Source organism: Acomys russatus, chromosome 20 (assembly GCF_903995435.1).
Source record: "Acomys russatus chromosome 20, mAcoRus1.1, whole genome shotgun sequence".
Taxonomy (NCBI): Eukaryota; Metazoa; Chordata; class Mammalia; order Rodentia; family Muridae; genus Acomys; species Acomys russatus.
Genome location: NC_067156.1, coordinates 277,047 through 300,876, shown reverse-complemented (window position 1 = coordinate 300,876; position 23,830 = coordinate 277,047). Strand labels below are relative to the sequence as shown.

The following is a 23,830-nucleotide window of genomic DNA, read 5'->3' as shown; positions in this document are numbered from 1 at the left end:
TAACTTAAGCAGGATATAGGAGGGAGGAGTTCTGGTAGAGAGAGTGAATGCTGGGATAGAGTGAAGAGTGCAGGGAATTTGCCTGGGGACACAGAGGAGGGCAGATGCACGAAACCTGAGCAGAGGTAGCCAGCCATGTGGCAGACCTTAGAACAGAATAAATGGGATATCAGTTATGAGCAAGTCATGGAACAGGGAACATGCCTAGCTGTATTGGCCTAGGCCTTTGTGATATATTTAAGTATCAGAGTCGTTATTTCTGGGAAGGGTGAGTGATAAACATGGGTTAAATCTCCTTCTATACACACACACACACACACACACACACACACACACACACACATTTACCACAACTGAAAAAAATTCACTACAGCTGGACAGATTAAATCTTAAGAGAAACTCCATGAAATTTTATTAGTACCATTATTGTTTTCTTTGGCTTTACGTATTATATAGGTAAAATTTTAAAGGAAAAAAAAGATTGTAAAAGGCAAATATTTTGTACAAAAATACAATGTTTAAAAGCTCTTTATATTTCATATTATTACCAAAAGGTGGCCTATATACCTGTATGTCTGCATATTCTTCCTACATTTGGGATTTTAAAAATGCACTGATAAGACAGAGTCTATAACTCAATTTCTCTGATTGGAGCATTCCACATTTAGGAATGTATAATTTGCATAAACTATAGGGTTAATGGCTGAGAAAGAAATTTATATAATTCAGTCCATTTGCACACTGGAAATCAATAGATCAACATGGGGGAGCATTTTAACTCCCTAGTCCTTTGGTTATGGTGCAGTCGGTGTCCATTTGTTTTGAATAACTGCTTTTCAGGGCTTTTCTCACCCAGTTTGGTGAGAAGCGATGAAATCAGAAAGGAGTCTCCTTCACCTTTCAGAGGCATCTGAAAATATGTTCCTGCCATTATACCACACTCTGTTATAAATGTACTGAAAGAGAAAAATAAGGATGGGCATTAGGTTTATATTTGAGGAATAAACTTATTTTCAACTTAAAACAGGAGGAATCTCTTGGAAAGAGTATAAAAGACATCATTAAATGAAGAATCTTGGGGGCTGGAGAGATGGCTCAGAGGTTAAGCACACTGGCTGTTCTTCTAAAGGTCCTGAGTTCAATTCCCAGCAACCACATGGTGGCTCATAATATTCTATAATAAGATCTGGTGCCTTCTTCTAGCAATCAGGCATACATGCAGGCAGAATACTGCATAAATAATAAATAAATACATCTTAAAAAAAGAATGTTGGAAATTTTTTTTCAGATTAAGTAAAAGTTACATTTCATTTGAGGGGCCAATTCCAGGGAACCCTCTTCCCTACTCAACTTTCTGCTGAGTAAACAAGGCAAAAACCATGATGCTTGATTGTCATCATCAACTGTAACCCATGTTTAGTGATCTGTGCTTCTGCCCTCAGCTAATCAGACTGTCTTCCCTACTTGAGATCCCTAGCATTCACTACTATTTGACATATCAAAAGTGCTCAGTAAATGTCTCGAATGTGTATGTAAGGAATTTGTGTCCCAGTTGCATCCAAAAATAATGTGAACAGAATATAGTTAGGTGTTTTTTTACTACTAATTAACAAAAATATATTTATAGAACTAATTCACAGAACATGCAGATTATCCATGTAAATTTTTTTTTTTTTACTTCATGGGCCTTAGTATATTTCTTTCTTTCTAATTTTATTTATATAATGTGTATGAGTGTTTTGCCTGCATGTATGTCTGTGCACCACAGGCTTAGTGCCTATCAAAGCCAGAAGAGAGCACCAGACCCACTGGGACTCTATGGGTGCTGGGAATTGAACCAGGGTCTTGTGCAAGGGCAGCTAGTGCTCTTAACTGCTGAGCCACCTCTACAGTGCCCTCCTTTAGTGTATTTTCAAAGTTGTGCCATAAGGTCTAAAGAGGGTCACACAGTAAATAAAGCTTTAGATTAACTTCTTATGAAGTCAAAAAGACTCACTGTAGGATTTTTAGGTGAGCATTTTTAAGATATGCAGACTACGAGCCTCCACTGTACTCACACAGCCTGGCCTATCCCGAGCGCTCAGTTAAGTGCACATGGATTGACTGTTTGGCTGAAGTGGCTGGATGTGGATGTCCACAGCACCCCCAAAGACATCTCGACCGTGCCACATATTAAAGAACAACTACCTGACAATATTATAAATTGATGAGTTATTGTTATTCCCGTGAGGCTGGTTACCTACCTTGCTACTAAGCAATAGCAATGGATTGGAAGCTCAGGCCTGAGAGCCTGCCTTCCGAGCCGCCCTTGCCACCGTTCCCCTTTGACGAGACTGGGGCCCTTGCCGCTTCATAGTAAGCTATGAGGCTTACCTGCTTCCCTTTCTTTCTCACAAATGAAGTTAATTATTTCGTCGCACTGGAAGTCATTCCACTGCCCGGCGTAAATCAACCCAGCGCAGTCTTCTCCTGGCCCGTGGCCATTGCCCCAGTCGTCCGGTTGTCCAGCTTTCCAGTTTCTTTTAAGAAAACAAGGAGTGTTACCCGCACAATATGCCCAAGACCAGCAGAGGAATGTAAAAACACAAAACGGAAGCATGCCGCTCATTGTGGAATGAAAATGCTTCATTGAGAACACAGTTTGCAGAAGGGCTGAAGACAGCCTGTCCTCGCAGGCTTGCTCTTTCTGCCGTAATGAGATCAACCCAGTGAGCCTCAGCTTTACATTGTGCAGGAGACAAATCGTTTGACACTGCTGGGCGAATGGCTTTCGGCTGTGTCCTGTGATGTGGCCTTCTGGGCACGTGTATATAGTTGTGCATAGAAAATACACACTCGGGATCTCTCACACAAAAGCATATGCACGTATGCTCTTGTGAGAACGCACAGGGATCCACGGACATCAATGTGTCTTGTCTCTAACATGTCAAAAGGTCAGGAACAGGAAATGAGAGCACCTTTATGCACATTTACAAAAACCCAGTCACAACTAGTTGTGGCTCTGGCCGAGTTGTACACTGCTGACAGCTTCAGAAAATAGTAATTTAATCTTACTAAAATTTTTACTCCCTCTTTTGGGAAAGAGCTTTTATTTTCATGTGTGTGTGTGCGTGCGCATGTGTGTGATACAGTATGTGCAGAGGTCAGAGGACAACTTGATAGAATTAGTTCTTTCTTTCTACCATGTGGGTCCCAGGTCATCAGGCTTAGTGACTGATGTCTTTATTCAGAGCTGTCTCTCTAGACCAGAAAAGAAGATATTTATTTATTCAGAACAGTGAGTAGCCCTGGCTGGCCTTGGACTCACAGAGATCTGTCTCTTTTTCCTCCCAAACGCTTGGATTAAAGGTATGCACCACCATGCCCGACTAGAAGAGGATTCCTTTTTAATTTATTTTTTAAAGACGGGGTCTCCCTATGTAGTCCTGGCTGTCCTGGAGCTCACTATGTAGATCTCACTATGGAGATCCTCCTGCCTCTGCCCCTAGGAGTGCCACTATGCCTGGACAGAAAGAGGATTCTTAAGGACACATTTTATGAGGTTTCTCCCCCAACCCCCTGCCAGGGAGTGTGTGTGTGAGGATTAGGCAGTCCTGAGAATTGAAGAGACATTTGTCCATGCTGGGTGAGTCCCCCACCACTGCCTGTGTCCATGTCAAGCCCGGCTTTTACTTTTTATTTTGAGACAAAGTCTCACTAAGTTGCCCAGGCTGGCCTTGAATTCATGCTGTAGTCTGTGCTAGCCTCCTGAGTAGCTGGAATTTAGAGTCTGAGCAAGTTTTCTTTAGGATGAGTTCCCTTGAGGGCCCTTAACTTGGATGCTACTGCTCACAGCAGGACTTCCTCACACTTTATAGTTCTTGACTCTGTTCCCATGTGGTAACTCAGCTGTGACTCCAGACCCTATTCCAGAAGGTCCTTCTTAAGAGGCAAGTCCATGCTTATGGTTTCTGCTTAAGGAGACAAACTGACTTCTTACAAACGGCCCTCTAGAACATCTGTAGTGAAGGTACTTCCAACAGTGACTCTTTTTCCCACTAGCCATGGGGTATGTAGTAGCCACTGGAGGTGAGAACGCATATTGCCGTCCATCTTTTGACAAGAAGATCATCAAGTCAGAAAGCAGTGGGAAAGAAGAAACGATTAAAGTCAAAACAGCACAATAGAAGTAATGTCCAACTAATCACAAACATGCATTTGGGGATTTGGCAAAAATAGTGACCCCAGTTAAATCTAATGATGCAAAGATAATTTAGAAGGAACGATCCACAGTTTCCTGATGAGAGGAAACTATAAGTAAGAATGAGAACCCATTCACTGGCCCACTGGTCCTTACAGTACTGCAAACTTGGTATAATTCAGGCCGTGGTAACAGGAACACAAAACATGGCTCCAGTTCTCACGGAACTTCATAATAGACTTGAGGATTAATTAAGACTGAGTGTGTCGGGCTGAAGAGATGGCTCAGTCCTTACGAGCACTGTCTGCTCTTCCAGAGGTCTTGAGCTCTGGAACCGTATGATGGCTCACAACCATCTATGATATGATCTGATGCCCTCTTCTGGCCTGCAGGTGTACATACAGGTACAACACTGTATACATAACAAATAATAAATAAATAAATAAATAAAAGGCTGAGCGTGTCAGTGGTGCCAAGAGGGAGGTATTGAGAAGAAAAGGAGCTTCCTTTCACAGATGTTTTCTTGTATGTTCCTTTCTGCTTTGCAGGCCGCCTCTGCAAAAGTCAGTGGTGCCCAAGCAGTTTGTTCTCATTAACATATATCTTGTTCATGTCTAGTGGTAATGGTGAAAGGGAATGATTCTGATTTCATTGATATAACTTGATATCTATGATTCCCAAATGTATAATATATTTGATATTCTTGATTTATTAGTTACTTTTTAAAAACTGTATGTACTTATACACATAGCACCACATACATAAATATACACATGGTTTATTTAAATTCAGAGGAGCTGCTTAATATGATTCTGTTGCTTTTTCTTGTAAGTCATTTAAAGTTGTATAGGTAAGAAGGACTTACTGAGTAAACAGAAAGGGACCCTTTCTCAGTTGGGTTCCCCAAACCACTAGAATTCTTTATGTGGCATGTTCAAGGATTTCCTTATGACTAAAGGTGGCACAGACGCTGTGGTGTAGACAATGATAGCCAGCATGGATTGGAGCTGGGCCTGTAGAGTGAGAACCTGGGATGCCAAAGCATTTCTGGAAAAGCTAAAATGCCACTGAGCAACTGTGGCAAACCCCTCAGTTTGTGTGCTACGGGAACAGAGAACAGAGCCTCAACTGCAGTCACAGGTAGACTCTGAAGGGAACAACTTGAGCTCAGCCATTTTATGACACATATGTCACAGCAACACAGATGCTTCTGAGCACCCCAGGAACCATGGGAACACTTGAACAGACAGCTGTAGTGATTAGAAAACACCAACATAAGCTATGGGGAGAGGAGCATCCCAGGATTTGGGGATCATGCTAGTGACGGCAGAGCACATACTTTCTATCTTGGGAATAGATCCTTCCAACTTCACAACTTAAATTTTTTTTTTTTTTCACCAACCACAAGATTAACCAAGACTACAGCCAAGAAGCTTCTGCTAGTAAGGGCCTGGCTTCCAAACAGGAAAATGTTACTGGTGAGAAATGTGTCTTGAAGCAAGATGCTCTCCCACTACATAGGCCCCTGTTGTGGAAGATTCCTCTCTTGTGGCTTGGGCCGGTGCCACCCTGGCAGGAACACGAAGTGTTGACTAGCATGGGCTGTTGCTGAAGTAGTAGAAACTGAAAAGTCCCTTCTGGCTCCCACTGCTCTGTGTCTTAGTTCTATGAAACTACAACATGAAGTTACATAACTGAACAGGACAGCAGCCTATTTTTATCTTCATAGCATAAAAAGAAAAGCAATTATGTGAGATGTGTTATCACATTTCTACCAGACGGTATCTGGTGGAGTGGAGAGGAGACGGGGGGTGGGGGGAGGGGGGAGAAAATATATAGGAGTTTTTCGCAGAGTTGGAAGGCAACTTCGAGCAGAGTGGGAAGGAACTCTTACAGTTCTAATGTGGGTGGAACCTTGTCCTTCCTGTATGAATCTGGTTTGCCCAGGGAAGGCAGCCCCAGCTTATTAACATGACAACTGGCCAAATGACACATCTGCAATTATTCCATTAAGCATCACTATGCCCTGGTTCAGTGGTCATTCCTGTTTACTCCTATGTCCTGCTTTCCTGTTTCTTCTCTTCCTTTCCTTCTACTTAGTCATGTGTGGAACTGCAGATCCCTCCCGCCCAGGGCTTGGCACAGGGCTCTCTGCTTATCTCAGGGTTCACTTCTTTTTCTTCCCTCATAAAGTGGAAGCTAAGGTCATTGCTTTCCAACCTTTAAGAAAATGTAGGGCTGGGTATGGGGCATGCACCTCTAATCGTGTGGTGACATGAGAGAAACAAAGGTGGGGTGTAAGGTAGGAAGCTGTCTTTTTTCTGAATGGATTATTATTATTATTATTATTATTATTATTATTATTATTATTATTATTAAAAATCACATCTTCCATTGGCATGTCCAGCAATCTACATTGTCCTCTAGTATTTGTGTTGAAATTGCATTGGTCATTGGTGTGCAGGCTTATGGCACACAAGGACCTGGCCATGGCGACATCCCAGGATTCCTTACATATTTCCTTTCCCTAGCTGGTCCTGACCTCCTTCCGTCCAGTGACTTGAGCAGCTCTGTGAGTCGGTATGTCCACAGAGAATACACCAGACTCAGGTCTGAATGTGTCCTAAGTGGCTGGCATCACCACAGCTTTTTTTTTTTTTAAATCTGTGTGTCCTGCCTTTCTGAACCACGTACTTGTGTAAATAACAGAGTGAAGCAGAGGGGCAGAGAAGGAGGAGGCCTCGGAATGAAAAGAGGAGGGCGAACATGGGTCTGAGAATCTAGGAAAGTGTTTGGGAGACTCCTGAGATGATAAAGCCTATTTCCATTCCTAAGCCGCAACAGGGAACATTCTTGGCTTCTTCACAACCCTGTTATAAGATGCCGTGTTTGTGTGCCTCTAATTAAGATCCTACACACCACAAATTCCAAATTCTAGGGAGTAATATTCCCCAACTCAGGGTACAAGCTCTACAGTAAGTTCATTCTCTGTCTCGTTCTCTCCCTGCACCCCTCCCCCATCTCTCTCTCTCTCTCTCTCTCTCTCTCTCTCTCTCTCTCTCTCTCTCTCTCTCTCTCTGTGTAGAGGTATCAACATAGTCTTTTTATCAAGTTCATTTTACCACATGGGGACATGGAGATCTCGTGTGACTGAGTAACACATGGGTGTCAGGGGTGCCTAAACCCAGTTCTCATTCAAGTCCAAAGTCTGAGCTCCCTCTGCTGTGAGGTGCTAGCTCTCTCACTGTTTGTGCAGTGTTTATTATTGTGTGTCAAACTAAGTTAGCCTTCTGCCATTGAGATCTCATAAAATGTCTGTGTAATTTATTCTTGCTTTTAGAATTTAATCCTGGGGAGTTTTTTGTAAATATGTATTTCTTTCGGTAGAAAACTAGACACATGGTTTAGTGGTGTCTGGGGTGCAGGAGCCTGAGCTTCCAGGGGGCTCCAGGGTGGCTGTGTGATGCCACCCCACTCAGGGACCAGGTACCAATTCTAGTGTTTTCCTCCCTTGTCATATATTTTTTTCTGGATCTCAGGGAAAGGAGCAAAACTTCACCTTTGAGAGATGGAGTACCAGCTCACTCAATGCCACATGAGCCCAGAAAGTTTAAGATTGGATATCTTAGTTAACTCAAAATCTCTCTTTCCATTTACAGCAGGGAGAAGGGTGGGTGATGATTTTTCTTAGCTTCTTTTGACGTATAATGATGCCCTGGCTCTCTTGATTGCCGAAGGAAGAGCTTTGCCTCCCTTTTCTTCCTCCAAGTCACATCTTCAAACCATAGCTTCTGGTTTACATATCAACACCCGCAGCTGTGTGGAGTCTTGCACAGCACATCCCTGCCATCCTGGGCACTTTCCCGAGCCCTAGAGTCTTCTAGAGGCAGTCACAAAAGAACAGATAGAGTTCCCGACAGGCCAGCAGGCAAGCACAGTTGTATCTCCTCAGTTTTGGAATAGACTTAAACTTCACATTTGTTTTTTCCCTTCAGAGATGGCCTCCTGAGTCTATCTACTTCCTCTCACCATGTTCTTCAGAGCCTCAAGGTGTTGTGATGCAGGCTGACCAGTACCTGGGTGCTACAGGCAGAAGACTACAAGTTCCAGGCCACCGCCCCCGCGCCCCCACCCCATCCCCATGGTACCACAGCTTCCTGTCACATGCTGCTGATGTGTCTGGCTTCTTAGTCTCTAGCAAACTGAAGGTTCCTCAGAGGTGGTATTTATAGGTCTCCACATTTTCCCCAGAAGTAGGTAAGACTTGAGAAAAGAGGTGAAATTTGAGTTAGCAGAATTTAGTCATCTTTTACCCCATGGAGGATGGATATTCTGGGATGTGTGCGGCACACTCGGACTTCCTGTGTATGAGAGAGCCGCAACCTTGGAGTGTATAATCACATTTGGTTCGGAAGCCAGATCAAGACTAGGAATGCCCCAGTCCTCAGAAATATGTCTGGGCGAGCACTGAACACTCTGGGCTTTGTTATGCTTTCTCAGATTATGTAAAGACAACACCCTGGTCACAAGTGCCTGACTTGACAGCAGAGTGGCTGCCCACCGCTTCCCTACTGGAAATAGGCAACAGTACTAGGAGCTGAGCTCTCAAGAGGATGGTCTAGGATACAAGGTCATTAAGGGAGAAGTTGGAAGGAAACTAGGCCAGAGTGAACACATGGGACAGTGAGCATACGGCCACTGTCGGGAAATTTTCCTACTCACTTGTAATCAACGGGCGTCCCGTCGAGCCACTTCCACTCGTTTTCGTGCTCCGAGTCTGTGAGGCCGATCCAGTAGCTATCCCGTCCCACCATCTGCTTTTTTACCCATTGCTGAAAAAAAGAAGTCAGGTGTGTTCATTATTAGCCTATACAAAGGGGTCTTGTTTATTTAATAGAACTGACAAAAGACATTTCTCAGAGCTTCAAAGGGCCCTAGCTATCCACTTTGTATTGCATTTATGTTGTGGGTGCTGTTTCAGGGTCTTTGACCTTTTTGGCCAAGATTAACAAATAATAGTAAAGTACTTCCTCAGAGTCCTTAAGACTGACTGCCGTGGCCCTGTTTCCCAGAAACAACTCATCTGTGAGCCTGTACCAGAAATGATGTGCCAAAGACAAGTAGCTGAGCCATTGTTTGGGCCTAGGCCCCTGACTGCTGCTTTTCGCATGCTTCGGGCTCAGTTATGACAGATTTCAGTGTTGTGTCAATGAGTGGTACCAAATGAAGATTGTTAGTCACATTTCTTTACCCTTTTCTCTGTGAGAAGAAATCATCTATTTTTCAAAGATTTATTTATTCATTCAGTATTGTGCCTGCATGTATGCCTGCACACTAGAAGAGGGAACCATATCTCATTATGGATGGCTATGAGCCACCATGTGGTTGCTAGGAATTGAACTCAGGACCTTTGGAAGAATAGCCAGTGCTTATAACCTGAGCCATCCCTCAATCCTGAGAAGAACTCATTTAAACTTTGTGGGGCTTCAGTGTAACTCGTCTGTGAAATGGGAGAATCAAAAGCAGTGGCACATGCCTGTATTCCCAATCCCTTGGAAGTGGATGCAGGGAGCTCACCATAGGTTCTAGGCCAGCCTGTTGTACACTGCAATTTCCAGACCAGCTAGGATTACACAGCAAAGCTTGGTTTAAAAAAAAAAAAAACAAGGGGGAGGATGGCAAGTTTAAGGCTTATGTTGCAGGTTGTTGTGAGGTTTTTCAAAAAGGGCCTTGCACAGGACAGGGCCTTAATAAAGGACTCAAACTCACAGCAATCTGCCTGGCCCTGCCTCCCTAGTGCTGGGATTAAAGGTATGCGCCACCACACCCAGCCCAACCACTTTTGACCCTACAAGTCCAGTTTGTGGCACTCACCCCAAACCTACTTATGCCTCTCTCTCTCTACATCTCTGCTCCCCCAAAGCTCACATCTCTGCTGTACTGCAATTCTCCAGAATGCCACCAGGAGGTGCTATATATCTGTGAACTCAAGAAGCATGACACTACATAGGCTCTAGTTCCTGGATAAAGCCCTTGCCTGCAAACTGCAGCCTCCCTTGTTTATGAAACCATGAATTTTTATCTCTTTGATGCCCTCAAAAGCATGCAATTTCCAGATGTAACCTATTTCTAAATTATAGTTTTATCTAACCAAGTATGCAGGTGATATATCATACCTGCTCCTCTCTTGAGTTTATGAAAACAAGATGAGAAGATTTGTCTGTACAGAAAAGCTTAGCATCCTCAAAAATTTCTTTCTCCACCGAAAAATAGTAGCATTTATTTGTGAAGTTCTTCCAGCGAGGTGGACAGCCTAGGAATGCAAAGTTTTAAAAGATGATTTAAAAACACAGAGAGCACCCTGCATTTCCTCAGCCGTGTTTATGATACCAAAGGGACAACCTGGCACCACTTTCGTGCCAAAGGAAGCCTGCGTGTCCCTGTGCGGAACTTGGACAGATGTTCACAGATGTGGACTGCAGAGCACACACTAGTAAAAACTGCACAGTCTGGAAAGGTGTGCCTGGGTTAGGGTTAGGCTTTAAAATGACATAAGAGCAAAGTGGGGTGTGGGGGGCCCTGATACTCACTGCCAGTCTTGGATTAGCTGGAGCCTGTGAACAAGCACACACAAGTACTAGAACCAGAGTTCAGCTCCTGGGTCAGCGTGAGTGACCCACATGGCTTGGTTCCTAACGAGTACAGAGTTTTGCAAAAGGCTTAATGGTCAAAGAGACACAAAGGCAGCACGGCAGCTTCTTAAGCAAAACCTGAATGTGGACATTGTCACAGAAACCCCATCTGTCCACTGGTGGAGTTAACTGAGGAAATGGTCTGTTCTAGGGAGAAAGCAGAGTTGAAGGATGGTCAGGGAACAGCTAGTGCAGGGTTTCTTGAAGAATGTTTGGGGTCTATGTGTCTTCTGAGGGCCTGGCTCACCTGATAATGTTTGAGTATCCTGACTGACAGCACTGAGACATCAAGGGGACACACAGGGCCCCTACTGCTAAGTGTAATTAGGAAACTCCTGGGGGTTGGTTTAACCAACAGTATACACTGCCCTGCTTTTCCCCAACTCTGGCTGAAAAGGGTGATTTGGGCTTACCGTTGATCTCTGATGCTGGGGTTGGCTCGTTCTGTAGAGCCAACGGCTCCATCGCTCCTGAGGGGCCTGGGGGGCCGGGTGGTCCCTTGGGCCCAGGCATGCCTGGCACCCCTGGCAAGCCTGGCAGTCCCCGAGGTCCAGGTACCCCAGGCTCACCCACAGTGCCCTGCAGTCCCTGGAAGCCAGGTGGGCCCTGAGGGCCAGGGAGTCCATCCTTGCCTGGTGGACCTGGTGGGCCTGGGTCCCCACTAGGCCCTTGAGGGCCAGGCTTCCCTGGGGACCCACGGGACCCTTTGGGACCCTGTGAGCCTTTGGACCCTTTGCTGCCACGCTCTCCGGGGGGCCCTACTGGTCCAGTTGGTCCTCTCTCACCCGCAGGGCCAGGTGGGCCAGACTCTCCTTTCTCTCCTTTTTGTCCCTTGTTGCCAGTTGGACCAGGTGGTCCCTGAGATCCTCTGTCACCTTTTGGACCTCTGGGGCCAGGAGGACCTAAAACATAAAAACATATATATGAAGCTTATTGTGTGTATCTACTTATATAGCCTGCAATTAAAAAAAGTCTAGCACACAAAGACAAGCATTAAGGAGTGCTTACTGTTCATGATGTATTGTTGGCGTCAAAGCAAAAAGACAGAAGGAGAAGCGGCTCACCCAGCATCTTCCTCTGGCCTCCATGTGTGTGCATGGCTATGCATGCTCCCGCCCCTCCCCACATGTACCACCCACATGCCAACAAAAACAAAGAGATCAGGACACAGAGGGAGAAACACGTGGGAACACAAGGAGGAGACGGCCACCTGTCATCCAAGGACAGAGGCCTTGGAAGAAATCGACCTTGCCAAGACCCTGACTTCTAAACGCCGAAGCTACGAGGAAAGAAATTCTGTTGTTTCAGCCGGTTTAAGTCTGTGCAAAGCAATACGATGATGCACTGGTTTATTGTTCTTCCTAATAGCCCTTCCCTTCCTGACCACAGAGTTTAGGATGGAACTCAGTGGTTCTCACTGGTGGCATCCACGCGGACACGAGCACCCGTGTGTTTGTCACCAACAGAAAAGCCATGCACTTCCCCTTTGGTTTCTACGAATTCCGTCCCTGCTTGGCTTGCTGAGACCACCTAAGCCCTCACCTTGTTTGACAGTTGTGTTTAGGATTGTTTATCAATGCATGTGCCTCCTTGTCAGAAGCACCAGCACTGACTCTAATAACATTGAAGAGTGGCCCATTGATCTCATCTGCAGTCTGAGGGAACACACTATTCAACCCACGTCATTGAGGAACGAATGGGAAGATCTTCTACTGCCAAATGTAATCTCCTTAAGGTAAGCTAGTGCCTGTATCACTGCAAAAATGGTGTCACAGGGGCTTACAGTGGGGAAGCTGCTGTGAGAGTGTCCTGTGATGAATATATTATTTTGCGAAAGTCTTCTGAAACAGGCACATAAAAACACATAATTTGAGCAAGGTGTGGTGGCGCACACCTTTACTCCCAGCATTCAGGAGGCAGAGGCAGGCGGATCTCTGTGAGTTCAAGGCCAGCCTGGTCTACACAGTGAGTCTAGGACAGCCAAGGCTACACAGAGAAACCTTGTCTCAAAAAACCAAACCAAAAACCACATAACTTCTCAACTCATTCACAGTGTATGTCAGACCTCAGGAAATCCACCAAATTAAGATTTGTTAGAAAATCCAATCACTTTAGTAACTCTTGATCCTTACTGTCTAAACTTTCAGCCAATAAATAGTTTCTCAGTTCCTCACACTGGGGGTTGATGCTTCCCTGCAAGCTTCAGGAAATGAGTTTATCTGCAATGATGAACCGTGCCTCTTCAGAGCTTGTCTTTCGACTCAAGACTCCTTTCTGCAAAGACCCCAGACTTCAAGGCAGACAGCTTGCCCTGCCAGACGCAAATCTCCCTCCCTCATCTAGGCTGGCAGCTTTTGACGTCTGAGCTCTGCGTCTGGTAGTTCATAGGATCTAGATGAGCCCCACCCCAGCTGGAAATGGATGAATACCCTCACCTAGTACGCACAGACGCTGAGGGTTGTGTGGAGGAGGGCATCAAACATGGCTCACAGAAATGCTAATTTCTAGATCACACAATGAAAGGAGTAGAATGTGGGTGTCGTGCAAGTTTTTGCCTTTAATAAAAACCTAACTTCCAATGGGTTCCCAGCTAGGTTAGCATAAACCCAAGTCTCCTCTTATGAAGCACTGCACTTACCCACCACACATGGTTTTACAGTAAGGTTAAGCCTAACATCTGTGACTATCCATAAACTAGCAGGCACATATCGATGTCCTCACTCACAGCTGCCTAAAAGCAGGCACTCCACCATGGGTAATAGGATTCATATGATGTACTCTACTCACTAGAAAATTAGATGTTTACTTTTCTTGTTATTTAAAAAAGTTGATAAAATGAGCCAAAGCCATTTTAAAAGCCAGCACTGGACCTGGGGGAGGCTTTCTTTCCTCTAGGACCCAGGATGTGAGTGCCACTGGCTAGCCTCTGGACTGTCTCAGGGCTTCTGGTCTTACTGGAGTCTTTTATTGGGTGGCTGTTGAAATAAAAGTAAAATGAAACAAGGGGCTGGGGAGATGGCTCAGCAGATGAAGGCGCTAGCTGAGTAAGCCTGATGACCCAAGCCTGACCCCTGGAACTCATGTAAAAGGGCAGCTGCCATGGCTTCCTCTGCAGTCACAGCTTCATGCAGCTAGGCCAGTGGCAGAGAGACAGGCACATCACCCAAAGGCTCACTATCATGCTAGGCAGTCACAGTGCAGCACCAGAAACAAGAAGCGGGAAAGCCTGCCTCAACAGGCGAGAGAGCAAGAACAGACTCTTTGACCTCTCCGTGTAAGCTGTGCCACAGGTATGCCTATATGCAGGCACACACATATACATATAAATGAAAATTAAGTATGTTTCCTATGCCTACTCGCCACCTCCCCTATAAAGTGAGAAAGCATGGATATATATTCCACAACTTGAATTTGGAGTCAAGAGCGTCACACTGTGGAGGCATGTGAATGGTCATGCGGAAGTGCAACTGAGATTTGCTTTCAGACTGACGGAAATGTAGTTAAATGTTAAGGCTGAGTGGGTAGCTCTTGACTTGAGATTCTAAATTGCCAGGGTACCTGTATGGTTGGCAAAGCTGTCACAAGGTCCCAAAATGCACACAATCAATCAACTGCAGGACACCATTTGCACTGTCACCTTGTGGCTCCCAGATGTGAGAGACTTAGGGACCCTTGAGACTCTGAATCCTCAGATGTTAGACTTCTCATCACTATCCCTTTTCCGCCTTGGCATGTGAAAGTGCAGGCTCTAAGGTTGTTTTCCCTCCTGGATCCCTCTTGAGACAGTTTTAAACATGTTTTCCAACAAAACTCCTGTGTGACATAAGTAGAGAAATGGCTAAGTTTTGTCTGACTTCTAAGTTCTTGGAGACATGATGCTAAGAACCTTGAATGCCAGCACCTGGGAGGCTGCAGTCGGGGACTGATGTGAATTTGAGGCAACCTGGGCTACACAAATTTACTCTAGCTCATCCTGGGGTACAGTGTAAGACTCTGTTACAACAGCAATGACAACAAAGAACCCTAGTATAAGACTGGAAGATAGAGAGGGCAAAAATAAAGAAGATTCAGTATAATGCAGTTTTTCCTCATGAAAAATAATCTACTTTGACTTCAATTAATTAAACTTATTAATCATCTAAGCGTTAACTTTCTGTTACTATAGTGAAATACCTTAGATAACCAACTTACAAAGAGGAAACACTTAAGTTACTTCATGGTTTGGAGGGAGGGGTTTGTCCATGGCTGACTGGTTATCTTGCTTTGGGGACTAGGAGCATAGCAAGGCCTGGCACACCCAGGGCACGTTATGGCTAAGATGAGAAAAACCGGTATTCCACAGGACTTTCAAGGTCAAGGGTAAGTCCCGACTGAATCAGGCACTGTCCAACCAAGCCCTCTCCAACATTCTAGCACTTCCTGGTAATGGTAAGCCAAGGATGAAGCCTTCAATACACAAGCCATTGGGAACATTCCAGATCCGAACTACAGCAGTTTGAAATAAGCAGCTGTTAATTTAGCTTCACCAAGGTGAAAAGAAATGTATAAATTCAAAACAACACAACACAACACAACAACAAAACCATAGCTAGTTTGGCACAGTGGCACATGCCTTTAATCCCAGCGCTTGCACTTGTGAGGCAGAGGCAGGCAGGCCTTCGTGAGTTCACGGCTAGCCTGGTCTGCATACGTGAGTTCCAGCAGCCAGGCCTATGTAGCAAGACCCTGCCTCAAAACAAAACAACACCACAATGACAATGCCAGTAGCTAGGATTTGACAGTCGCTCTGAAGAATACTTGCATTCTTGATGCTGAACTTGAGCACCAACTTCTAGAAGCTCGTGCTAACACCTGTTCATAAAGAAGGGTATATTTAACCCACTGTTTCTCACCCAGTGACCGCATCTGCTTTATGGCCTTCTGGCTGACCCTGAGGATGCCTAAAGACACCTTCTGCTTTGGGGTAGTGTAGCCTGAGGGAGAGAACAGGTAGGCCATGAGAAAAACTAGGGCCTCATACCCTAACTACCTGCCATTGTTCCCTGATCTTCCAATCTGCCTACACATCCTGCAGAGTTTAGCTCAAGCGTCAGCACCTTACCCAAGAACCAACCCCTGAAAGTAAATTCTTCAGCTTTTCAAACTGTCAAGCAAATGGTTTCTGAAGTCAGCATAGGAACCAAAGTACCTCGGGGGATGGTTGAGGCCTGGGAACCAGCACTGCTGTCCCATAGCCAACTGTTCCTTGGGCTTTATGCTTCAGCTCCCTCCCCCGCAATGGGAGAACACTAGTATTTTCCACCTTAGGTAGATGTAATGATAGAAGGAGACCATTTATTTGAGGGCTCAGCACCATGACCTGCATGCTGCACGTTCGTGCTGAATGTGGTGGATGTGCAGAGTACCTGCGTGTGAGTAGCCTCCAGGTGAGGCTGTGGAAGCCAGCGGGAAGCCACCCTAACCCGGCATGTTGTAAGACTGTACTCCTTACGTGGGTGGTGCTCTGCTTTGTCTCTGCTCCAATGTGCTGTCTGCAGGTACAGCACTGGGGAAATCTCTTTTAGAAGCCAAATCCGCCCTCACACAGGTTCTATTGTAACCCAAGCATGGCATCCCACTCCATACTTGCTGTTATCTCAAATGAGCTCTCAAAAGTCTTAAAGGAACTGAGCACAGTGGTGCACGCCTGTAATCCCAGCACTCAGGGAGGTAGAGGAAGGCAGATCTCTGTGAATTCAAGGCCAGCCTGGTCTACAAAGGTCCAGGACAGCCAGGACTACACAGAGAAACCCTGTCTTGAGACACAATAAAAAGAAAAACCCCAACCAAACAAATACAGTCTTAAGGGTACACACAGATGAGGAGCAGGTTCCTGGAGGAAGAACTTGGTGCTCAAAGGCTGTGTCACTTCACACTCATGAATCATTACTATTCTCTCAGAAGGGCTGAGAGGAGAATATAAGACTATACAGAAGGCGCAAATGCCATGGGCAGGATTCAGCAGAAGAGCAGTTCTGGCCAGAGCAGGAGCTTCCAGCATGGCAGTGTGCATTCAAGGCCCTCTGTGTCCATACTTTGGACAAAAGTCATATTTGTAACTAAAGGAAAGGAAAGTCTCCTTAACAAAAGTTTCAGTTGATGTATGTACAGATGGTTGCTGCCAGAGCCCAACCTATGACTACTTATCTACTCTCTTTTATGTGTTATTTTATTTTATTTATTTATTTTTTAACATAGGGTTTTCCATGTAGCCTAAGCTGGTCTTGAATTTGCAGTCTTACTGCCTTTGGCCTCCTGAGTGCTAGTATTATAGGTGGGTACCACTTCATTTTCTGCATCTTGGTGAGGATGCTTAAGGTAGCTGCCAGCACATGGACTCATTAAATGCACATTAAGATGACTTTCTTGGAAAGTACCAGAGAATTTGAATCTCACAGAGGCCAGGCTCACATAAACTATATAAATCAATATCATTCCACCCTGATTTATCAGCCTCTCCACATTTATGGAAAGAAGAACAGGGCAGGATGAGCATGTGTAAAAGGAAGGACCTGCATCCAGAATTGGGGTGCTCTCGCAATCTTTCATTATCTTGAAATACCTGGTTGTCTGCTGTTCTGCAGGCAACTGAATATGGCTGTTTAGGTAAGCTTCACTCAAGAGGCTGAGACAGGATTAGACCTTGAGGCCTGACTGAGCTACATAGTCTGATCCTGTCTCCCCAAAAGAATAAGAGGGGTCTACTGGGTCTAGTCTACCACTAAGCAGGATCTTGACAGATCTAATAGGCTCTGTTCTATTGGCCTGATTATGGTGCTGCTGCTATCCCCAGCTCCCAGGTTCTGGGCAATTCTATCATCTTTTCTTACTATATGTTTTGCGTTACTGACAAAACTGTTGAAAACGGTCCTACCATCTGCCACCTGAATCTGTCTTTCATGTCCACAGATGATTTTTATAGTTGATCATTCAACCAATGTGAGAGGCATTCCTTAAGGTGACTTGCAGTGACTACATACATCACTTTCCCTTGAGTATTAAACCTGGGACTTACTTCTAGCCACCAATACATGGCAAAGGTGATGGGAAGTCACTTCCGTAACAGGTCACGCCATTCAAGGCTCCACCTTGGCAGACAAGACAGATACAGGCTTGCTGGCTTTGCAGAAACCGAGACAATTGTGACATGGCTGCCTGACCAAGAACTGAGCAGCCTCTAAGAGCTGAGAATATTTCTCAGATGACAACCCTTAGGTAAGACAGTGAAATGTGCAAAGAGCCTGAAGCAATGGAAACACGGAAATGTACACCTGTCCCAGATGGTTTCTGATGAACCCACAGCTCCTCAGGGAAGTGGCAGCATGCGAAGTCCCTAAGCAGACAGACCTACCTGCACTGCACCAGGACTGTGGCGGACAGAAACTGAGATACTGTCTGTGTTCGGTGTTACCTTATGTAAACACGTACCCAGAAAACTACTACCATAATCTACCCACCCAATTGCGTTCAAGCCACCTGTTTGTTTACAGTTCTTCTTAACAGTGTCAATGTTCAATGCTTTGGTGAAATCTAGACATGGTTTCATTCTTTGCGTTTAGCTAATCTGAGAGCTCTGTTGGTGTAAGGAAATAAATTTTGGTCACCTGCCTCCTTTTTAGTGAACTTGTAGTAATACTGAATTTCCTGAAAACTCACAAATTATCTTTCTCTGATCCCTTCTTAAACTTTTCTCAGGCTTGAAAGCAAATCGCATACTAAATATAGTGTGTAAAATCCACCGTTTATTTCCTTTTTGAAAGTTAAGAATGGTTACTAGTCACTCATCTTTGGAGGCTTTAAAGTTCTCTCGAGGTTAAACTACCAAAAGGTAAGCATCTGTCTGGCCATCTTTGTAGCCCTGGATAGCAGAGCAAAGCTTAAAACCTGTGCCTTAAAACCTACCATGGCGGTTTCCTGCCGGAAGCAAATCTGAATGCAACAGTGTCACCCCGGATGACAGTACAGCTCATTCTCCATGCCAGTCGCACTTTTTCCATCTTCTGTGAACTCATAGTTACTGTGATGGCCAACTGCCCTTCTACTGTAAAATGTGTAAGCAGTAATCTCTTCATAGTGTCTTAAGACCCAGATGAACTAATCTTGGTTTTACAGGAACTCAACACACACAGGCATTGAAACAGCTCAGATACTGAGAAGATCCAAAGCAATGATTCTTTAGTCCAGCAAACTAGTTAGTCACACATCTTTACACCACTCTTCAAGACGTGGAGCTTAGTTCTTCTCCTCCTCCCGGTGATTTTTAGCTCAAGAACGGAATATGGTGGGATAGCTTCAACTTCTTTTCCCTCGTTAATTAATTTAATTAATTTACTTTACATCCCAGTTGGAATTTTGCCTAGCTTCAACTTCTTAACGTGGATAAGAATGACAGACCTTCAACTCCTGGTCTTCCTGTCTTTGTCTCCTTACTGCTGGGATTACAGGCATCTGAATAAGTTTCCCCCTTCCCTTGAGAAAGGGTCTTGCTACATTGCCCAGACTGACCTTGAGCTTCTCAACCACTGGGATTACAGATGATCAATCCTGCTAAGAGTATGTGCCTTCTGAGGTGAGGTTACAAAGTGTTTTTATTTTCTCTGTCCTTTGGATCACTTACTTTGGAGGCAGCTAACTGCCCTGTTGTAACAACACCATGGAAACTGACCTGGTGGTGAATTGAGGTTCCTGCTGAGAGCTATGTGAGTAAATCATGTTAGAAACCTATGTCCCATACCTACCAAGCCTTTGAATAACTGTAGCCCCAGCTAACACCTTAACTGCAAACACACAGAGACAGACACAGACACACACATGCATGTGCACACACACCTATGCGCGCGAGCACGCGCACACACACACACACACACACACACACACACACACACACACGCATGCCAGTCAGGACCAACCTATGAAACTGTTTCTGAATTACCAAACCATAAAACCTAATATATAATACATATTTGTTTTAAATTGTTGATTTTAGAATAATTTGTTATACAGCAATAGACAACTGATACAAATCCAAGTACAGAATTTGCACTTACCTTGTAGGATTGTAAAATTTTTGATGAGCTGACCATGCTTAGAGTCAACCAGCTTCATCTCTTCCATAATCACTGATAAATTGGCCACTTCAGTGTCTAACCTTGACCTCATCATGTCTTGCTGCATCCTGAGAGAAACAGAATCCAAACGGATGTTGACTAGAGTGTTATTCAAGGAAGTCAGGTCATCAGTGTGTCTGGTTAGGGTATCTGTGCAAGTGGTCCTGACTTCATTCAAGTTGCTTGTCAGTGTCCGCAGGTGATGGGCTGTGTAGCTGATGTTGCTAATGATATTCACAATATCTGTCTCAAAGACCTGGAAGCGTTCCTCTAGTTGGCTGAACTTGACTGCTGTCCTGTTTTCTGCGTCCTTGTGTAGGTCCTGAAGGTCTTTCAGGCTCTGCTCATTGGCCTGTGAGACAGTGGTGATGTTGTCCATTTGCCCTGTGAATGAGCTCACCTGGTTGTTCATATCCTCCAGGGTGTCATTGTTGGCTTTGGCCAGAGCAGAGTTGTTGGCAGCTAATGTCTGCAAACTCTGTACTTTCTCCTTTAGCCAATCGGTGTCCTTCTTGGCTTGAAGGAAAACCTGCTGCAGACTTTGGAAGTCATTCTTAATTCGCTGGATGGCCTGGCTCGTGTCGTCCACAGATCGCTGCAGGTTCGTGATAAGGTTCCTCTGCTGAACCTGGGTCAGGTTCAGGTTGTTAAGGTTCATGATAACCACGTTGTGAGAGTACATTTGGCTCTGCAGGTTGCCCTGGAGCACGCTGGTATCTTGTTGCAGATTTGTGACATAGCCATTATATGCCTGGAGGGTTTTATTGACAGTGGTGATGAGGAAAGAATTATTCCGCAGAGTTTCCTTCAGTTGACTCTGCCTATCCACCAATGCATCTCCACTGGCCTGTAGCTTCTCCAGGGTATCTTTGTTCCTGCTGGTCTTTTCTGTGATCTCCTGAAGCTGTCGACGGATATCCAGTATATCTGATCTGAAGGTAGAAAGTTCTGAGTTGGTGCTTACAGCTTTCTTCCCAGTTTGGTCCCCTGGAATAAGAGATGTTTATTACTTGGACTGGTGGTATAGAGATGTTTAGATGAGGCCAGAGACCCAGATATGGACCAGAGAGATGGCTCAGTGAGTAAAGGTGTTTACTTCCAGACCTGAAACTCTGAGTTCTATTCCTGAAGCTACATACTGGAAGAAGAAAACAGACTCTTATAAGTCATTTGTCCTCTGACCTCAATATGCATGCTGCAGCCATGTGTATGCTCTCCACTGAATAAACAAAAATAAACAAACAAATAAACAAATGTAGTTTTAAAAATTCCATGTATTTCACTGGTAGTACTGCATTCTAGATGTAAAGTTTGTGGTACCTGCAGGCTGTAGCACTATGATTCTGTATCTATTTAAAATGGGCTCTGAAGAAGCAGCCAAGGTGTTAAGCAAATGACTTACAAACTTGGGTGGACACACTTTTTTCAAAGACACAGGGGGATTTCCCAGATGCTAGAATATCAGGCGGGGTGTACTTATAAAAAGTTAACCTTACAAATTTATGAAAATTCTTTTTTTTACTGTCAATAAAAATGATGAACTATACTGGGATTAAAACTGTAACAAAGTTCATCCTAAAAGATTTTTCAATGCAAAATTCTTTTACTCAATAGGTATTTAATAATTTGAATGCTAGACATTACTGGCAATTTTCAAAAACAGAATCATATTCATAAAGCTTTATATATCATTGGAACCAACATTTATTTTTTAAATAAGTGAAAACAAACATCACGAAACCAAACAGGATGGTTGTAGTGGTACACACCTTTAATCCCAGCACACAGGAGGCAGAGAGAGAGGCAGGTAGATCTTTCTGAGTTCAAGGCCAGCCTGGTCTACAAAGTTCCGGGATAGCCAAGGCTATTACACAGAAAAACTCTGCCTCAAAAAACAAACAAACAACAAGAACAGCAACAGAAGGAAAGAGAGAAAAAAAAAAAAAAAAAAAAAAAAGAAAAGAAAAGAAAGAAAGAAAGAAAGAAAAAGCAACCAAACAGGCTATTGTCTTTTATATTAAAAGTTAACCCTGCTGGATATAGATTAATCCCAGCTTTCTGCAGGCAGAGTTAAGAGGGTTTCTCAGTTTGAGGCCTACCTGATCTACACAGGGAATTAACTCCCAACAACGTGTCTATGCAGTTTAGAATATTTCAATGGAGCAGTTGACCAAAGAGCCTTTGATAGAGGTTCAGTCAAGAGTGGGGTGCAGATTTTGTATCATACATTAAATTTTAAGGTGAGAGCCCTTACGTTTGAAAATGGAAGTATTTAGAACTAAATGGCAAGGAAAGACAGAGCATGCAACAACAAAAACCCTGAATGCATTATCACCCTGAAACATTGTCATCAGTCCTACAGTGGATGTGTAGGGGACTCCCTCCACTCAACGGTTCACTCTTGTTACAGTTTACCTAATTTTTTCAGGTCACTTTCCACTGCAGTGAGCTTGTCGTTGTAAGTCTGGCGAGATGTCTCCATGCCACCTGTGACATTGTCCATTTTCTCTACAACTAAGATTTAGAAAAAGAATGCGTTAGTTGAGTTAACTGCTCTTGCTTAGTTTTTCAGTTCCAAGATGACATAATTTCATTATGGAAGAAAGCAGATTTGAAATACAAAGCTGAGATCAAATATGGTAGAGGCTGATCTTTAGAAAAATAGCTGGTCACAAACCTAGTGATGCAACTAATTTGGTGGAAAAGCATATATCTCTAACTGGTCTTTTGATTCTGTAGTATCTTGGAAGCTCTAGAAAGTGTTTGGACCAATTTTTTATTTGCTAGAGTTTTCTGTTAGGTATCAAACCCCTTATTGTAACTCCTGTGTTTATTTCTACATGTGGAGACATACAACTCTATAATCATTCACAAAATTCTATGACTTTTCAGCCTCTCCAGTGGTTTCTACACGTGGGAACTCCACTGGCAAAGAACGGCCTAAGCCGGGCATGCTGGCACAATCCTCTAACCACAGCACTAGGGAGATAGAGGCAGGTGGATCTCTGTAAGTTGGAGGCCAGCCTGGTATACATAACAAATTTCAGGCTAGCCAGGGCTACATATTTGAGATCATGTTTTGAATAGATAAGTAAGTAAGTAAGTAAATAAATAAATAAAAGAATACTTGGCTTAAATGTATACACAAAGATGCCTGAGAAAGGACCAAAAGCAAATCCTATTTGCTACTATGAGTTCTACCCCCTAGGCCTAAAATCTATTTTCACTAATGACAATAATTTATAGCTTGTTAATTCCCAAGTAGATGTGTAAATTATGATTCAACGATTTACCAAGATTGTTTTTTAAAATGTTTTCTTGACTCTCCAGTGGGGTAGTGATGCAGTTGAAGAAGGCTTCACTTATGAGTTGTCCTTGGGAGATAGTCATTCTCTGTGGTCAGGAGTTCATGTTTGTGTCTAAAGGACTAACAAACTATTTCTCTGGAAGTGACTTCCATGACACCCACCCTCCAACAGCTTGGCATCAGGAAGTCTGGCTGCTATGCATTCGTGTGTGTGTGTGTGTGTGTGTGTGTGTGTGTGTGTGTGTGTGTGTGTGTGTGTATGTGTATGTGTAAGATGTAAGTTCATTTGTTTTAGAGATGATGTCTTACTATGTTGCCTGGACTGGCCACCAACTAAGCTGCACCTTGCAGAATTCCCTAAGACAGTAGCCTGTTCCTTATTCTAGGACCTACACACTGTGCTGTCATGGCTTGCTTACTAGGAGATCCTTTAAACGTCCTTAACTTAAGATGGAATTATTTCGAATAAACCCACTTTAAGGTGAAAATATCCTAAGTAAAAAGT

General features: G+C 44.1%; 1 protein-coding gene across 2 annotated transcripts in view; it reads right to left on the bottom strand.

The window, feature by feature from the left end:
- Positions 1–382: 382 nt before the first annotated feature.
- Positions 383–23,830, bottom strand: part of Colec12 (collectin subfamily member 12) — a 165,229-nt gene continuing 141,781 nt past the window's right edge. Inside the window, exons 4-10 of one of the 2 annotated variants that reach the window (XM_051163721.1) lie at positions 22,434–22,532; positions 19,959–21,005; positions 11,286–11,774; positions 10,357–10,493; positions 8,903–9,012; positions 2,374–2,519; positions 383–956 (exon numbers count right to left, since the gene is read on the bottom strand). In XM_051163721.1, coding sequence (XP_051019678.1) covers positions 946–956; positions 2,374–2,519; positions 8,903–9,012; positions 10,357–10,493; positions 11,286–11,774; positions 19,959–21,005; positions 22,434–22,532 — 2,039 coding nt within the window. In that variant the 3' untranslated portion in view covers positions 383–945. Of the gene's footprint in view, positions 957–2,350; positions 2,520–8,902; positions 9,013–10,356; positions 10,494–11,285; positions 11,775–19,958; positions 21,006–22,433; positions 22,533–23,830 lie in introns of those variants that run through there. The other variant, XM_051163720.1, reaches the window with a different exon arrangement.